This window comes from Hemibagrus wyckioides, linkage group LG18, assembly GCF_019097595.1.
Source record: "Hemibagrus wyckioides isolate EC202008001 linkage group LG18, SWU_Hwy_1.0, whole genome shotgun sequence".
NCBI lineage: Eukaryota > Metazoa > Chordata > Actinopteri > Siluriformes > Bagridae > Hemibagrus > Hemibagrus wyckioides.
The window spans coordinates 705,811-721,932 of NC_080727.1; the positions used below are offsets into that span (position 1 = coordinate 705,811).

The 16,122-nt window shown below is 41.4% G+C and overlaps 1 protein-coding gene across 1 annotated transcript in view; it reads left to right on the top strand.

The window, feature by feature from the left end:
* tmprss15 (transmembrane serine protease 15) overlaps nt 1-16,102 on the top strand; it is a 33,153-nt gene extending 17,051 nt beyond the window's left edge. The window contains exons 15-25 of the mRNA XM_058415602.1: nt 8,076-8,201; nt 10,755-10,895; nt 11,241-11,351; nt 11,476-11,608; nt 11,964-12,059; nt 12,286-12,335; nt 12,458-12,680; nt 12,773-12,954; nt 13,606-13,701; nt 15,497-15,636; nt 15,721-16,102. Coding sequence (XP_058271585.1) covers nt 8,076-8,201; nt 10,755-10,895; nt 11,241-11,351; nt 11,476-11,608; nt 11,964-12,059; nt 12,286-12,335; nt 12,458-12,680; nt 12,773-12,954; nt 13,606-13,701; nt 15,497-15,636; nt 15,721-15,906 — 1,484 coding nt within the window. The 3' untranslated portion in view covers nt 15,907-16,102. The remainder of the gene's footprint in view (nt 1-8,075; nt 8,202-10,754; nt 10,896-11,240; nt 11,352-11,475; nt 11,609-11,963; nt 12,060-12,285; nt 12,336-12,457; nt 12,681-12,772; nt 12,955-13,605; nt 13,702-15,496; nt 15,637-15,720) is intronic.
* The last annotated feature ends 20 nt before the right edge of the window (nt 16,103-16,122 follow it).

The window sequence follows — 16,122 nt, forward strand, 5'->3', positions numbered from 1 at the left end:
TGTGTAATGTCTGTGTGTATATGATGTATGTGTGTGTGTGTGTGTGTGTGTGTGTGTGTAATGTCTGTGTGTATATGATGTCTGTGTGTGTGTGTGTGTGTGTAATGTCTGTGTGTATATGGTGTGTGTATATGGTGTATGTGTGTGTGTGTTTAATGTCTGTGTGTATATGACGTGTGTGTAATGTCTGTGTGTATATGGTGTGTGTGTGTGTGTGTGTGTGTGTAATGTCTGTGTGTATATGATGTGTGTATATGATGTGTGTGTGTGTGTGTGTGTGTAATGTCTGTGTGTATATGATGTGTGTGTGTGTGTAATGTCTGTGTGTATATGGTGTGTCTGTGTGTGTGTGTAATGTCTGTGTGTATATGATGTGTGTGTGTGTGTGTAATGTCTGTGTGTATATGACGTGTGTGTGTGTGTGTGTGTGTGTGTGATGTCTGTGTGTATATGACGTGTGTGTGTGTGTGTGTGTGTAATGTCTGTGTGTATATGATGTGTGTATATGGTGTGTGTGTGTGTGTGTGTGATGTCTGTGTGTATATGACGTGTGTGTGTGTGTGTAATGTCTGTGTGTATATGACGTGTGTGTAATGTCTGTGTGTATATGATGTGTGTGTGTGTGTGTGTGTGATGTCTGTGTGTATATGACGTGTGTGTGTGTGTGTGTGTAATGTCTGTGTGTCTATGATGTGTGTATATGATGTGTGTGTAATGTGTGTGTGTGTGTGTAATGTCTGTGTGTATATGATGTGTGTGTGTGTGTGTGTAATGTCTGTGTGTATATGATGTGTGTGTGTGTGTGTGTGTAATGTCTGTGTGTCTATGATGTGTGTATATGATGTGTGTGTAATGTGTGTGTGTGTGTGTAATGTCTGTGTGTATATGATGTGTGTGTGTGTGTGTGTAATGTCTGTGTGTATATGACGTGTGTGTGTGTGTGTGTGTAATGTCTGTGTGTATATGATGTGTGTATATGGTGTGTGTGTGTGTGTGTGTGTAATGTCTGTGTGTATATGACGTGTGTGTAATGTCTGTGTGTATATGATGTGTGTATATGATGTGTGTGTGTGTGTGTGTGTGTGTGATGTCTGTGTGTATATGACGTGTGTGTGTGTGTGTGTGTAATGTCTGTGTGTATATGATGTGTGTATATGGTGTGTGTGTGTGTGTGTGTAATGTCTGTGTGTATATGACGTGTGTGTAATGTCTGTGTGTATATGATGTGTGTATATGATGTGTGTGTGTGTGTGTGTGTGTGTGTGATGTCTGTGTGTATATGACGTGTGTGTGTGTGTGTGTGTAATGTCTGTGTGTATATGACGTGTGTATATGATGTGTGTGTGTGTGTGTGTGTGTAATGTCTGTGTGTATATGATGTGTGTATATGATGTGTGTGTGTGTGTGTGTGTGTGTAATGTCTGTTTGTATATGATGTGTGTGTGTGTGTGTGTGTGTGTGATGTCTGTGTGTATATGGTGTGTGTGTGTGTGTGTAATGTCTGTGTGTATATGACGTGTGTGTAATGTCTGTGTGTATATGATGTGTGTATATGATGTGTGTGTGTGTGTGTGTGTGTGTAATGTCTGTGTGTATATGATGTGTGTGTGTGTGTGATGTCTGTTTGTATATGACGTGTGTGTGTGTGTGTAATGTCTGTGTGTATATGACGTGTGTGTGTGTGTGTAATGTCTGTGTGTATATGGTGTGTATGTGTTTGTGTGTGTGTAATGTCTGTGTGTATATGATGTGTGTGTAATGTCTGTGTGTATATGGTGTGTGTGTGTGTGTGTGTGTGTAATGTCTGTGTGTATATGATGTGTGTGTGTGTGTGTGTAATGTCTGTGTGTATATGACGTGTGTGTAATGTCTGTGTGTATATGACGTGTGTGTGTGTGTGTGTGTAATGTCTGTGTGTATATGACGTGTGTGTAATGTCTGTGTGTATATGGTGTGTGTGTGTGTGTAATGTCTGTGTGTGTAATGTCTGTGTGTATATCACGTGTGTGTGTGTGTAATGTCTGTGTGTATATGACGTGTGTGTGTGTGTGTGTGTGTGTAATGTCTGTGTGTATATGGTGTGTGTGTGTGTGTGTAATGTCTGTGTGTATATGGTGTGTGTGTGTGTAATGTCTGTGTGTATATGATGTGTGTGTGTGTGTGTAATGTCTGTGTGTATATGATGTGTGTGTGTGTGTAATGTCTGTGTGTATATGGTGTGTGTGTGTGTGTGTAATGTCTGTGTGTATATGGTGTGTGTGTGTGTGTGTAATGTCTGTGTGTATATGGTGTGTGTGTGTGTGTGTAATGTCTGTGTGTATATGGTGTGTGTGTGTGTGTGTAATTTCTGTGTGTATATGACGTGTGTGTGTGTGTGTAATGTCTGTGTGTATATGACGTGTGTGTAATGTCTGTGTGTATATGACGTGTGTGTGTGTGTGTGTGTAATGTCTGTGTGTATATGGTGTGTGTGTGTGTGTGTAATGTCTGTGTGTATATGATGTGTGTGTGTGTGTAATGTCTGTGTGTATATGACGTGTGTGTAATGTCTCTGTGTATATGGTGTGTGTGTGTGTGTAATGTCTGTGTGTATATGATGTGTGTGTAATGTCTGTGTGTGTGTGTACGATGTGTGTGTAATGTCTGTGTGTATATGATGTCTGTGTGGGTGTGTGTGTATGATGTGTGTGTAATGTGTGTGTGTGTGTGTGTGTGTGTGTGTGTAATGTCTGTGTGTATATGACGTGTGTGTGTGTGTGTGTGTAATGTCTGTGTGTATATGGTGTGTGTGTGTGTGTGTGTGTGTGTAATGTCTGTGTGTATATGGTGTGTGTGTGTGTGTGTGTGTGTGTGTAATGTCTGTGTGTATATGATGTGTGTATATGGTGTGTGTGTGTGTGTGTAATGTCTGTGTGTATATGATGTGTGTATATGGTGTGTGTGTGTGTGTAATGTCTGTGTGTATATGATGTGTGTATATGGTGTGTGTGTGTGTGTGTAATGTCTGTGTGTATATGATGTGTGTATATGGTGTGTGTGTGTGTGTGTGTAATGTCTGTGTGTATATGATGTGTGTATATGGTGTGTGTGTGTGTGTGTAATGTCTGTGTGTATATGGTGTGTGTGTGTGTGTGTGTGTGTGTGTGTAATGTCTGTGTGTATATGACATGTGTGTAATGTCTGTGTGTATATGGTGTGTGTGTGTAATGTCTGTGTGTATATGATGTGTGTATATGATGTGTGTGTGTGTAATGTCTGTGTGTATATGATGTGTGTGTGTGTGTGTAATGTCTGTGTGTATATGATGTGTGTGTGTGTAATGTCTGTTTGTATATGACATGTGTGTGTGTGTGTGTAATGTCTGTGTGTATATGACGTGTGTTTAATGTCTGTGTGTATATGGTGTGTGTGTGTGTGTGTGTGTGTGTGTAATGTCTGTGTGTAATGTCTGTGTGTATATGACGTGTGTGTAATGTCTGTGTGTAATGTCTGTGTGTATATGATGTGTGTGTGTGTGTGTAATGTCTGTGTGTATATGATGTGTGTGTAATGTCTGTGTGTAATGTCTGTGTGTATATGATGTGTGTGTGTGTGTGTAATGTCTGTGTGTATATGATGTGTGTGTAATGTCTGTGTGTATATGATGTGTGTGTGTGTGTGTAATGTCTGTGTGTATATGACGTGTGTGTAATGTCTGTGTGTATATGATGTGTGTGTGTGTAATGTCTGTTTGTATATGACATGTGTGTGTGTGTGTGTAATGTCTGTGTGTATATGACGTGTGTTTAATGTCTGTGTGTATATGGTGTGTGTGTGTGTGTGTGTGTGTAATGTCTGTGTGTAATGTCTGTGTGTATATGACGTGTGTGTAATGTCTGTGTGTAATGTCTGTGTGTATATGATGTGTGTGTGTGTGTGTAATGTCTGTGTGTATATGACGTGTGTGTAATGTCTGTGTGTAATGTCTGTGTGTATATGATGTGTGTGTGTGTGTGTAATGTCTGTGTGTATATGATGTGTGTGTAATGTCTGTGTGTATATGATGTGTGTGTGTGTGTGTGTAATGTCTGTGTGTATATGACGTGTGTGTAATGTCTGTGTGTATATGATGTGTGTGTGTGTGTGTGTGTGTGTGTAATGTCTGTGTGTATATGACGTGTGTGTAATGTCTGTGTGTATATGATGTGTGTGTGTGTGTGTAATGTCTGTGTGTATATGATGTGTGTGTGTGTGTGTGTGTAATGTCTGTGTGTATATGACGTGTGTGTAATGTCTGTGTGTATATGATGTGTGTGTGTGTGTGTAATGTCTGTGTGTATATGATGTGTGTGTGTGTGTGTGTGTAATGTCTGTGTGTATATGACGTGTGTGTAATGTCTGTGTGTATATGATGTGTGTGTGTGTGTGTGTGTGTGTAATGTCTGTGTGTATATGACGTGTGTGTAATGTCTGTGTGTATATGATGTGTGTATATGATGTGTGTGTGTGTAATGTCTGTGTGTATATGATGTGTGTGTGTGTGTGTAATGTCTGTGTGTATATGACGTTTGTGTAATGTCTGTGTGTATATGATGTGTGTGTGTATGTGTGTAATGTCTGTGTGTATATGATGTGTGTGTGTAATGTCTGTGTGTATATGATGTGTGTGTGTAATGTCTGTGTGTATATGATGTGTGTGTGTGTGTGTGTGTAATGTCTGTGTGTATATGATGTGTGTGTGTGTGTGTGTGTGTAATGTCTGTGTGTATATGACGTGTGTGTAATGTCTGTGTGTATATGATGTGTGTGTGTATGTGTGTAATGTCTGTGTGTATATGATGTGTGTGTGTAATGTCTGTGTGTATATGATGTGTGTGTGTATGTGTGTAATGTCTGTGTGTATATGATGTGTGTGTGTGTGTGTGTAATGTCTGTGTGTATATGATGTGTGTGTGTGTAATGTCTTTGTGTATATGACATGTGTGTGTGTGTGTGTAATGTCTGTGTGTATATGACGTGTGTGTAATGTCTGTGTGTATATGATGTGTGTGTGTGTGTGTGTGTGTGTGTGTGTGTGTGTAATGTCTGTGTGTATATGACGTGTGTGTAATGTCTGTGTGTATATGATGTGTGTGTGTGTGTGTGTGTAATGTCTGTGTGTATATGATGTGTGTGTGTGTGTGTAATGTCTGTGTGTATATGATGTGTGTGTAATGTCTGTGTGTAATGTCTGTGTGTATATGACGTGTGTGTAATGTGTGTGTGTATATGATGTGTGTGTGTGTGTGTAATGTCTGTGTGTATATGACGTGTGTGTAATGTCTGTGTGTATATGACGTGTGTGTGTGTGTGTAATGTCTGTGTGTATATGATGTGTGTATATGGTGTGTGTGTGTGTGTGTGTAATGTCTGTGTGTATATGACGTGTGTGTAATGTCTGTGTGTATATGATGTGTGTATATGATGTGTGTGTGTGTGTGTGTGTGTGTGTAATGTCTGTGTGTATATGATGTGTGTGTGTGTGTGTGTGTGATGTCTGTGTGTATATGACGTGTGTGTAATGTCTGTGTGTCTATGATGTGTGTATATGATGTGTGTGTGTGTGTGTAATGTCTGTTTGTATATGATGTGTGTGTGTGTGTGTGTGTGTGTGATGTCTGTGTGTATATGGTGTGTGTGTGTGTGTGTAATGTCTGTGTGTATATGACGTGTGTGTAATGTCTGTGTGTATATGATGTGTGTATATGATGTGTGTGTGTGTAATGTCTGTGTGTATATGATGTGTGTGTGTGTGTGTGTGTGTAATGTCTGTGTGTATATGGTGTGTGTGTGTGTGTGTGTGTGTAATGTCTGTGTGTATATGATGTGTGTGTGTGTGTGTGTAATGTCTGTGTGTATATGACGTGTGTGTAATGTCTGTGTGTATATGACGTGTGTGTGTGTGTGTGTGTGTGTGTGTAATGTCTGTGTGTAATGTCTGTGTGTATATGGTGTGTGTGTGTGTGTAATGTCTGTGTGTAATGTCTGTGTGTATATGATGTGTGTGTGTGTGTGTAATGTCTGTGTGTATATGACGTGTGTGTGTGTAATGTCTGTGTGTAATGTCTGTGTGTATATGATGTGTGTGTGTGTGTGTAATGTCTGTGTGTATATGATGTGTGTGTAATGTCTGTGTGTATATGATGTGTGTGTGTGTGTGTAATGTCTGTGTGTATATGACGTGTGTGTAATGTCTGTGTGTATATGGTGTGTGTGTGTGTGTGTAATGTCTGTGTGTATATGGTGTGTGTGTGTGTGTGTAATGTCTGTGTGTATATGGTGTGTGTGTGTGTGTGTAATTTCTGTGTGTATATGATGTGTGTGTGTGTGTAATGTCTGTGTGTATATGACGTGTGTGTGTGTGTGTAATGTCTGTGTGTATATGACGTGTGTGTAATGTCTGTGTGTATATGACGTGTGTGTGTGTGTGTGTGTAATGTCTGTGTGTATATGGTGTGTGTGTAATGTCTGTGTGTATATGATGTGTGTGTGTATGTGTAATGTCTGTGTGTATATGACGTGTGTGTAATGTCTCTGTGTATATGGTGTGTGTGTGTGTGTAATGTCTGTGTGTATATGATGTGTGTGTAATGTCTGTGTGTGTGTGTACGATGTGTGTGTAATGTCTGTGTGTATATGATGTCTGTGTGGGTGTGTGTGTATGATGTGTGTGTAATGTGTGTGTGTGTGTGTGTGTGTGTGTGTGTAATGTCTGTGTGTATATGACGTGTGTGTGTGTGTGTGTGTAATGTCTGTGTGTATATGGTGTGTGTGTGTGTGTGTGTGTGTGTAATGTCTGTGTGTATATGGTGTGTGTGTGTGTGTGTGTGTGTGTGTAATGTCTGTGTGTATATGATGTGTGTATATGGTGTGTGTGTGTGTGTGTAATGTCTGTGTGTATATGATGTGTGTATATGGTGTGTGTGTGTGTGTAATGTCTGTGTGTATATGATGTGTGTATATGGTGTGTGTGTGTGTGTGTAATGTCTGTGTGTATATGATGTGTGTATATGATGTGTGTGTGTGTGTGTGTAATGTCTGTGTGTATATGGTGTGTATGTGTTTGTGTGTGTGTAATGTCTGTGTGTATATGATGTGTGTGTGTGTGTGTGTGTGTAATGTCTGTGTGTATATGGTGTGTGTGTGTGTGTGTGTGTGTAATGTCTGTGTGTATATGATGTGTGTGTGTGTGTGTGTATATGATGTGTGTGTGTAATGTCTGTGTGTATATGATGTGTGTGTGTATGTGTGTAATGTCTGTGTGTATATGATGTGTGTGTGTGTGTGTGTAATGTCTGTGTGTATATGATGTGTGTGTGTATGTGTGTAATGTCTTTGTGTATATGATGTGTGTGTGTGTGTGTGTATATGATGTGTGTGTGTGTGTAATGTCTGTGTGTATATGACGTGTGTGTAATGTCTGTGTGTATATGATGTGTGTGTGTGTGTGTGTGTGTGTGTGTGTGTGTGTAATGTCTGTGTGTATATGACGTGTGTGTAATGTCTGTGTGTATATGATGTGTGTGTGTGTGTGTGTGTAATGTCTGTGTGTATATGATGTGTGTGTGTGTGTGTGTAATGTCTGTGTGTATATGATGTGTGTGTGTGTGTGTGTGTGTGTAATGTCTGTGTGTATATGACGTGTGTGTAATGTCTGTGTGTATATGATGTGTGTGTGTGTGTGTGTGTAATGTCTGTGTGTATATGATGTGTGTGTGTGTGTGTAATGTCTGTGTGTATATGATGTGTGTGTGTGTGTGTGTGTGTAATGTCTGTGTGTATATGACGTGTGTGTAATGTCTGTGTGTATATGATGTGTGTGTGTGTGTGTGTGTGTGTAATGTCTGTGTGTATATGACGTGTGTGTAATGTCTGTGTGTATATGATGTGTGTGTGTGTGTGTGTGTGTGTGTGTGTGTAATGTCTGTGTGTATATGACGTGTGTGTAATGTCTGTGTGTATATGATGTGTGTGTGTGTGTGTGTGTAATGTCTGTGTGTATATGATGTGTGTGTAATGTCTGTGTGTATATGATGTGTGTGTGTGTGTTCTCTCAGGTGTGTGGATCTTACACGCTAAACCAGGGCAAAATATCCAGCTGCATTTCCGAGACTTCTCTTTAGAGACAGGATACGACGTGCTGGAGATTCGTGATGGAGTCGAGCCTCACTCCACTTTACTGAGTGAGAGAAAGTTCCATCACTTCACTGAGCTTCAGCCTTCACTTCACATCCACATCCATCTCATCCATCTCATCCATCCATCCATCCATCCATCTCATCCATCCATCTCATCCATCCATCTCATCTCATCCATCCATCCATCCATCCCATCCATCCATCCATCCCATCCATCCATCCATCCATCTCATCCATCTCATCCATCCATCCATCCATCCATCTCATCCATCCATCTCATCCATCCATCTCATCTCATCCATCCATCCCATCCATCCATCCATCCATCCATCTCATCCATCTCATCCATCCATCTCATCCATCCATCTCATCTCATCCATCCATCCATCCATCCCATCCATCCATCCATCCATCCATCCATCCATCTCATCCATCTCATCTCATCCATCTCATCTCGTCCATCTCAACTCATCCATCCATCTCATCTCATCTCATCTCATCCATCCATCCATCTCATCTCATCTCATCTCATCTCATCCATCTCATCTCATCCATCTCATCCATCCATCCATCTATCCATCCATCCATCTCATCCATCTATCCATCTCATCTCATCCATCTCATCCATCCATCTCATCTCATCTCATCCATCCATCCATCCATCCATCCATCTCATCCATCTCATCCATCTCATCCATCCATCTCATCTCATCTCATCCATCTATCCATCTCATCCATCCATCTCATCCATCCATCTCATCCATCTCATCCATCCATCTCATCTCATCTCATCCATCTATCCATCCATCCGTCCATCCATCTCATCCTTCTCATCCATCCATCTCATCCATCTATCCATCCATCCATCTCATCCATCCATCCATCTCTTCCCATCCATCCATCTCATCCATCTATCCATCCATCCATCCATCTAGCTCATCTCATCCCATCCATCTCATCCATCCATCTCATCTCATCTCATCTCATCTCATCCATCTATCCATCCATCCATCCATCCATCTCATCCTTCTCATCCATCCATCTCATCCATCTATCCATCCATCCATCTCATCCATCTATCCATCCATCCATCCATCTCATCTCATCTCATCCCATCCATCTCATCTCATCTCATCTCATCTCATCTCATCTCATCCATCCATCTCATCCATCCATCTCATCTATTCATCCATCCATCCATCCATCTCATCTATTCATCCTATCTATCTCATCTCATCTCATCCATCCATCTCATCCATCCATCTCATCTATTCATCCATCCATCCATCCCATATCATCTATTCATCCATCCATCCATCCATCTCATCCATCCATCCATCCATCCCATCTCATCCATCCATCCATCCATCCCATCTCATCCATCTCATCTATTCATCCTATCTATCTCATCTCATCCATCACATCCATCCATCTCATCTATTCATCCTATCTATCTCATCTCATCTCATCCATCCATCTCATCCATCCATCTCATCTATTCATCCATCCATCCATCCCATCTCATCCATCCATCCATCCCATCTCATCCATCCATCCATCCATCCATCCATCCATCTCATCTATTCATCCTATCTATCTCATCTCATCTCATCCATCCATCTCATCCATCCATCTCATCTATTCATCCATCCATCCCATCTCATCTATTCATCCATCCATCCCATCTCATCCATCCATCCATCCATCCCATCTCATCCATCCATCCATCCATCCATCCATCTCATCTATTCATCCTATCTATCTCATCTCATCCATCACATCCATCCATCTCATCCATCCATCCATCTATCCATCCATCCATCCATCCATCTCATCCATCACATCCATCCATCTCATCCATCCATCCATCCATCCCATCTCATCCATCCATCCATCCCATCCATCCATCCCATCTCATCCATCCATCCATCCATCCATCCATCCATCCATCCATCCATCCATCTCTTTCATCTCATCTCATCCATCCATCTATCCATCTCATCTTTTCCATCCATCCATCTCATCCATCTCATCTCAACCATCTCATCTCATCTCATCCATCCATCCATCCATCCATCCATCTCATCTCTACCATCTATCCATCCATCCGTCCGTCCATCCATCCATCCATCCATCTCATCTTATCCATCCAGCTCATCTTATCCATCCGTCTCATCCATCCATCCATCCCATCCCATCCCATCCCATCCCATCCCATCCCGTCCCATCCCTCCATCTCATCCATCTCATCTCATCCATCTATCCATCTCATCTTGTCCGTCCCTCCGTCCGTCCATCATCCATCTCATATGAATTCAGCTGCTGCACGCAATACAAATCATATCAGTCATATTTTTATATTAAAATATAATTGAAATAGAAATAAATAAATTCACAAACCTTCTTGTATAAACATGTTAATAAGTGTTGTCACGTGTTGTCATGTTGTTGTGTTGTTATTGTCGTGTTGTTGTGTTATTGTGTTGTTGCCATGTTGTGTTGTCACGTGATTGTGTTGTTGTGTTGTTGTTGTGTTGTCATGTTATTGTGTTATCTTGTGTTGTTGTTGTGTTGTTGTGTTATTCTCTGGTGTTGTAGGTGTGTTAACGGGTGAGCGTGAGTTTCCTGACCTCTTCTCCAGCAGCTCAGAGATGACCCTGATGTTTTTCTCGGATTCTTCTGGAAGCAATCGTGGATTTCTGGCTAACTTCAGCACGGGCTTCGGCCTCGGTCAGCCAGGTCACTAAACCCAGCTAACATCAGAATAACTACTGAGGTCATTTTAAATATTCTGAACAATCCATCTTTTCAGACTTCAGTCCAGTTCATTTCTCTCAAACCCAGGTCATTTTTCATTCTCAGACAGAATAAGAATGAGATTTTATTTTAATGAAATATAAATCAAACCCAGAGTCAGAGTTTATAATTCATTAAGAGAATCCGTGTTCATTTAATTCTACAATCAGGTCAAAGGTGAATCTCAACAGAATTTAGAACTTCTTTAGAATTTCATTAAAATTCATTCCTGAGTAAAAAATATGAAGGAAGTCAAAATAAAAGTCAGATCTTTGATGTTTCCTGTAGAGGCGTGTCGGGACGGTGAGTACCGCTGCAGGTCCGGTGTGTGTGTGTCGGGGGACAGTGTGTGTGATGGTGTCAAGAACTGCCCCGACGCTTCAGACGAGACACACTGTGGTGAGTGTACATTACCCATGATGCACTGCGGTGAGTGTACATTACCCATGATGCACTGCGGTGAGTGTACATTACCCATGATGCTGTGTGTGTGTGTGTGTGTGTGTGTGTGTGGTGATGTCAGTGAGTGTAGCATCTCCTCAGGTTCCTGGAGCTCCTCGTCTGAAGATTGAGGTTGAGAGGCTCCTCTACACGGCCTGCTCCTCCCTCTGGAGCTCTCACTGCTCTCTCTACTTCTGCAGATACTTAGGCTACAGGTCAGGAAGCAGATCCTTATATAAATATAAATATAAACGTAAATATAAATTCAGTTGTTTCATTTATTAAATTTTTCCAAATCAGTCACAAAATTTATTTATTACATTTCTATTCAGACTTGTTTGTTTGTTTGTTTGCTTTCCTTCCTAATAAATGTCAGATTTTAAGTATATTATTTATATAATTTTGAATAATTATTATATATTGTGTAATTATAAAAGTATTATAGAATTATATTATCTATATAATAATAATAACAATAATAATAATAGTAATAATAATAATCTATTATTATTATTATTATTATTATTATTATTATTATTATTGTTATTATTATTATTATTTTGAGTGTAGATCAGGAAAGGCTTCCTTCATGTCGGCTGTGGGTGAAGACGCTCCGTTTGTTATCGTGACTCAGACTGCTGACGGCTCGGTGTTGGTTAAACCCAGGTACAAAATCCCTGTGTGGAATAATAACATCTTTATGTTATAATAAAATAACACACTGCTGATTTTAGTGTAAAAGGAAAGGTGCAGTATTTATATTTATATTTGCAGTATTAATATTTATATCTGTAGTGTTAATATTTCTATTTGCAGTATTTATTTTTGTGAGCCGGTGTTCAGGGGCTCGGGGACTGAAGTTTTAAACTTCTTTTCTTCTTCTCATTGTAAGTGATAAATGTCCTGGTGAGAAGGTGGTCTCTCTCCACTGTGATAACCAGTGTGAGTAACTTCAGCTCCGGTCACATAGCTTTCATTAAATATTAAAAACCATATTAATAAAATCCAATGATCAGGTTTAAAAGTCAGATGAAAACGTGAGTATGAATAATGTGATGTTCCAGCGTGTGGAAGACGGAAGGTGATAATGAGGAGAGAGAGGAGAGGGAGGATGGAGGAGGAGGAGGAGTCCAGTGAAGGTGTGGCTGGGAGGATTGTGGGAGGAGAGGACGCGGTGAAAGGGGCGTGGCCGTGGATCGCCTCGTTGCGCTGGACAGGGCGAAGCGTCTGTGGAGCCACGTTAATCGACTCGCAGTGGCTGGTTACGGCTGCACACTGCGTTTACGGGTCAAACCAATCAAATCTACTTCCATTTACAGCGATTTACATAAATAAACAGAAATGGAATTCATTGTTTCATATTTCTGTTGTTCCTGCAGGAAGAACATTCACCTGTCCAACTGGAACATGGTCCTGGGTCTTCACGCTCAGTACGAGTCCAACACCTCAGACAGACAGTATCATCAAATCCGGCAGATTATCATGAACCAGAACTACAACAAAAGAACTAAAGACTCAGATATCGCTCTCGTACTCCTCCAGAACAAAGTCAACTTCACAGGTAACTAATGAGAACTAGAGTTCTTCGTTCTTCAGCGTTCTGCTCCTCAGTGTTCTTCACTTCCTCTCAGTCAGCTCTGATCCCACCGGTCACTCTGTCAGCGCTTCATTTATCACTCGACACGTAAACATTAAAGTAAAGCTGTCATTGCTGACGTTCTAGCAGTTCGAGACACTGGGTCTCTGGAGCAACAAGGGGCGGGACTTAAATCTGATCGACTAATTAATATTTAATCATATGACATTATCATCTATTTTTCTTTAGCATAAATTACTCGCTAAGATTTCTGTCCTAAAGGACTGTGCTAGCATTAAGCAGATAGCATTAGCGTTCAGTTATCTGTTCAGTTCAGGTCTTTGATTCGATGATGAAATGTAAAGGAATCTTCATCACTGTTTACGTTAGGGATGTGTGTCTCTAAAAAAAACCTCAAACTCATGAACCAGAACAGCTGAAGGTCGAGAAAGAAAAACACCGAGATTCGAGTTTATAGTCCGCTGTATTGGTTTGTGATGAATAATAAAATAACAAAATAATAAAATAATAAAACAGGAGCAGCTCTTTCTACTGAACTCAAGACGGAAATCTGTGGAATTTTTTTATCTGTTTTTATATTTTTTTATTTTATCTTTATCTGTGTTTGTTCCTCAGACTACATCCAGCCCATCTGCTTCCCCGAGTCTGAGCAGCAGTTTGCAGCAGGAAGGAAGTGTGTGGTCGCAGGCTGGGGGAGACTAACTGAGGGAGGTCCGACACGCTGCCTTATTAACAGATCCATCAATCAATCAATCAATCAACCAATCAACAAATTAACCAATCAATCAATTACCCAATAAATCAACCAATTACCCAATCAATCAATCAATCAATCAACCGATTAACAATCAATCAAAGCAGAGATGTGTTTATTTAATCCGGTTAGAATCTTTTTATTAATGATTGTTATTGTCACAAACCAAAAAACCCTAAACATCTAACAAAAATACACTGAACAAAATTATAAACGCAACACTTGTTTTTGTGCCATTTTTCATGAGCTGAACTCAGAGATCTAAGACTTTTTCTATGTACACAAAAATGTACACAAATCTGTCTAAATCTGTGTTAGTGAGCACTTCTCCTTTGCTGAGATAATTCATCCACCTCACAGGTGTGGCATATCAAGATGCTGATTAGACAGCATGATTATTGCACAGGTGTGCCTTAGGCTGACCACAATAAAAGGTCACTCTAAAATGTGCAGTTTTATCACACAGCACAATGCCACAGATGTCGCAAGTTTTGCGGGAGTGTGCAGTTGGCATGATGACTGCAGGAATGTCCACCAGAGCTGCTGCCCGTGAACTGAATGTTCATTTCTCTACCATAAGCTGTCTCCAAAGGCGTTTCAGAGAATTTGGCAGTACATCCAACCGGCCTCACAACTGCAGACCACGTGTAACCACACCAGCCCAGGACCTCCACCTCCAGCATCTTCACCTCCAAGATGGTCTGAGACCAGCCACCCGGACAGCTGCTGCAACAATCGGTTTGCATAACCAAAGAATTTCTGCAAAAACTGTCAGAAACCGTCTCAGGGAAGCTCATCTGCATGCTCATCGTCCTCATCGGGGTCTCGACCTGACTGCAGTTCGTCGCCATAACCGACTCAAGTGGGCAAATGCTCACATTTGATGTCGTGTGGGTGAGCGGTTTGCTGATGTCAACGTTGTGGATGGAGTGGCCCATGGTGGAGGTGGGGTTATGGTATGGGCAGGCGTATGTTATGGACAACGAACACAGGTGCATTTTATTGATGGCATTTTGAATGCACAGAGATACCGTGACGAGATCCTGAGGACCATTGTTGTGCCATTCATCCACGACCATCACCTCATGTTGCAGCATGATAATGTATGGCCCCATGTTGCAAGGATCTGAACACAATTCCTGGAAGCTGAAAACATCCCAGTTCTTGCATGGCCAGCGTACTCACCGGACATGTCACCCATTGAGCATGTTTGGGATGCTCTGGATCGGCGTATATGACAGCGTGTTCCAGTTCCTGCCAATATCCAGAAACTTCACACAGCCATTGAAGAGGAGTGGAGCAACATTCCACAGGCCACAATCAACAACCTGATCAACTCTATGTGAAGGAGATGTGTTGCACTGCGTGAGGCAAATGGTGGTCACACCAGATACTGACTAGTTTTCAGACCCCCTGTAAAACTGCACATTTTAGAGTGACCTTTTATTGCGGTCAGCCTAAGGCACACCTGTGCAATAATCATGCTGTCTAATCAGCATCTTGATATGCCACGCCTGTGAGGTGGATGAATTATCTCAGCAAAGGAGAAGTGCTCACTAACACAGATTTAGACAGATTTGTGAACAATATTTGAGAGAAATAGGCCTTTTGTGTACATAGAAAAAGTCTATGATCTTTGAGTTCAGCTCATGAAAAATGGGGCAAAAACAAGTGTTGCGTTTATAATTTTGTTCAGTGTATAAACGTTTAAGGTAATACATTACACTGTGTGTGTGTGTGTGTGTGCTGTAGGTGCTGTAGCAGATGTATTACAGCAGGCTGTGGTTCCTCTGATTAATAACAGTGTGTGTCAGGAGAGACTTCCGGAATACAACATCACTGAGCGGATGGTGTGTGCAGGATACCCTGAGGGCGGAATCGACACCTGCCAGGTAGGTGTGTGTGTGTGTGTGTGTGTGTTAGGGACTGTAGGACACTGTGAGGACTGTAGAGAACATGACGTTTTTGTGTACCAGGGCGACTCTGGAGGGCCGCTGATGTGTGAGGAGGAGGGCGGGTCCTGGGTTCTGGTGGGCGTGACGTCGTTCGGGGTGGGCTGTGCTCGACCCAGACGTCCCGGAGTTTACGCACTGCTCACACACTTCACAGACTGGATCCTGGAGACCCGACGCCTGTCCTCACACTGGGACGGAGCGAGATAAGGACGCAGTGGGCGGGGCCGTGTAAATATATCACTGAGATCTGAATCACATGGTGTTATTGTTCAGCTGCGTTCCTGATATTCACACAGATCTCAGGTGTGTACAGGAACTCAGGTCATTAAAGAACAACACATAAAAAAGACAGAAGCTTTTCTGGTCAGCTGATTGCTCGTTAATCAGTCCGGTTCGTAATCAAGTGGATCGAAATAAAATGAT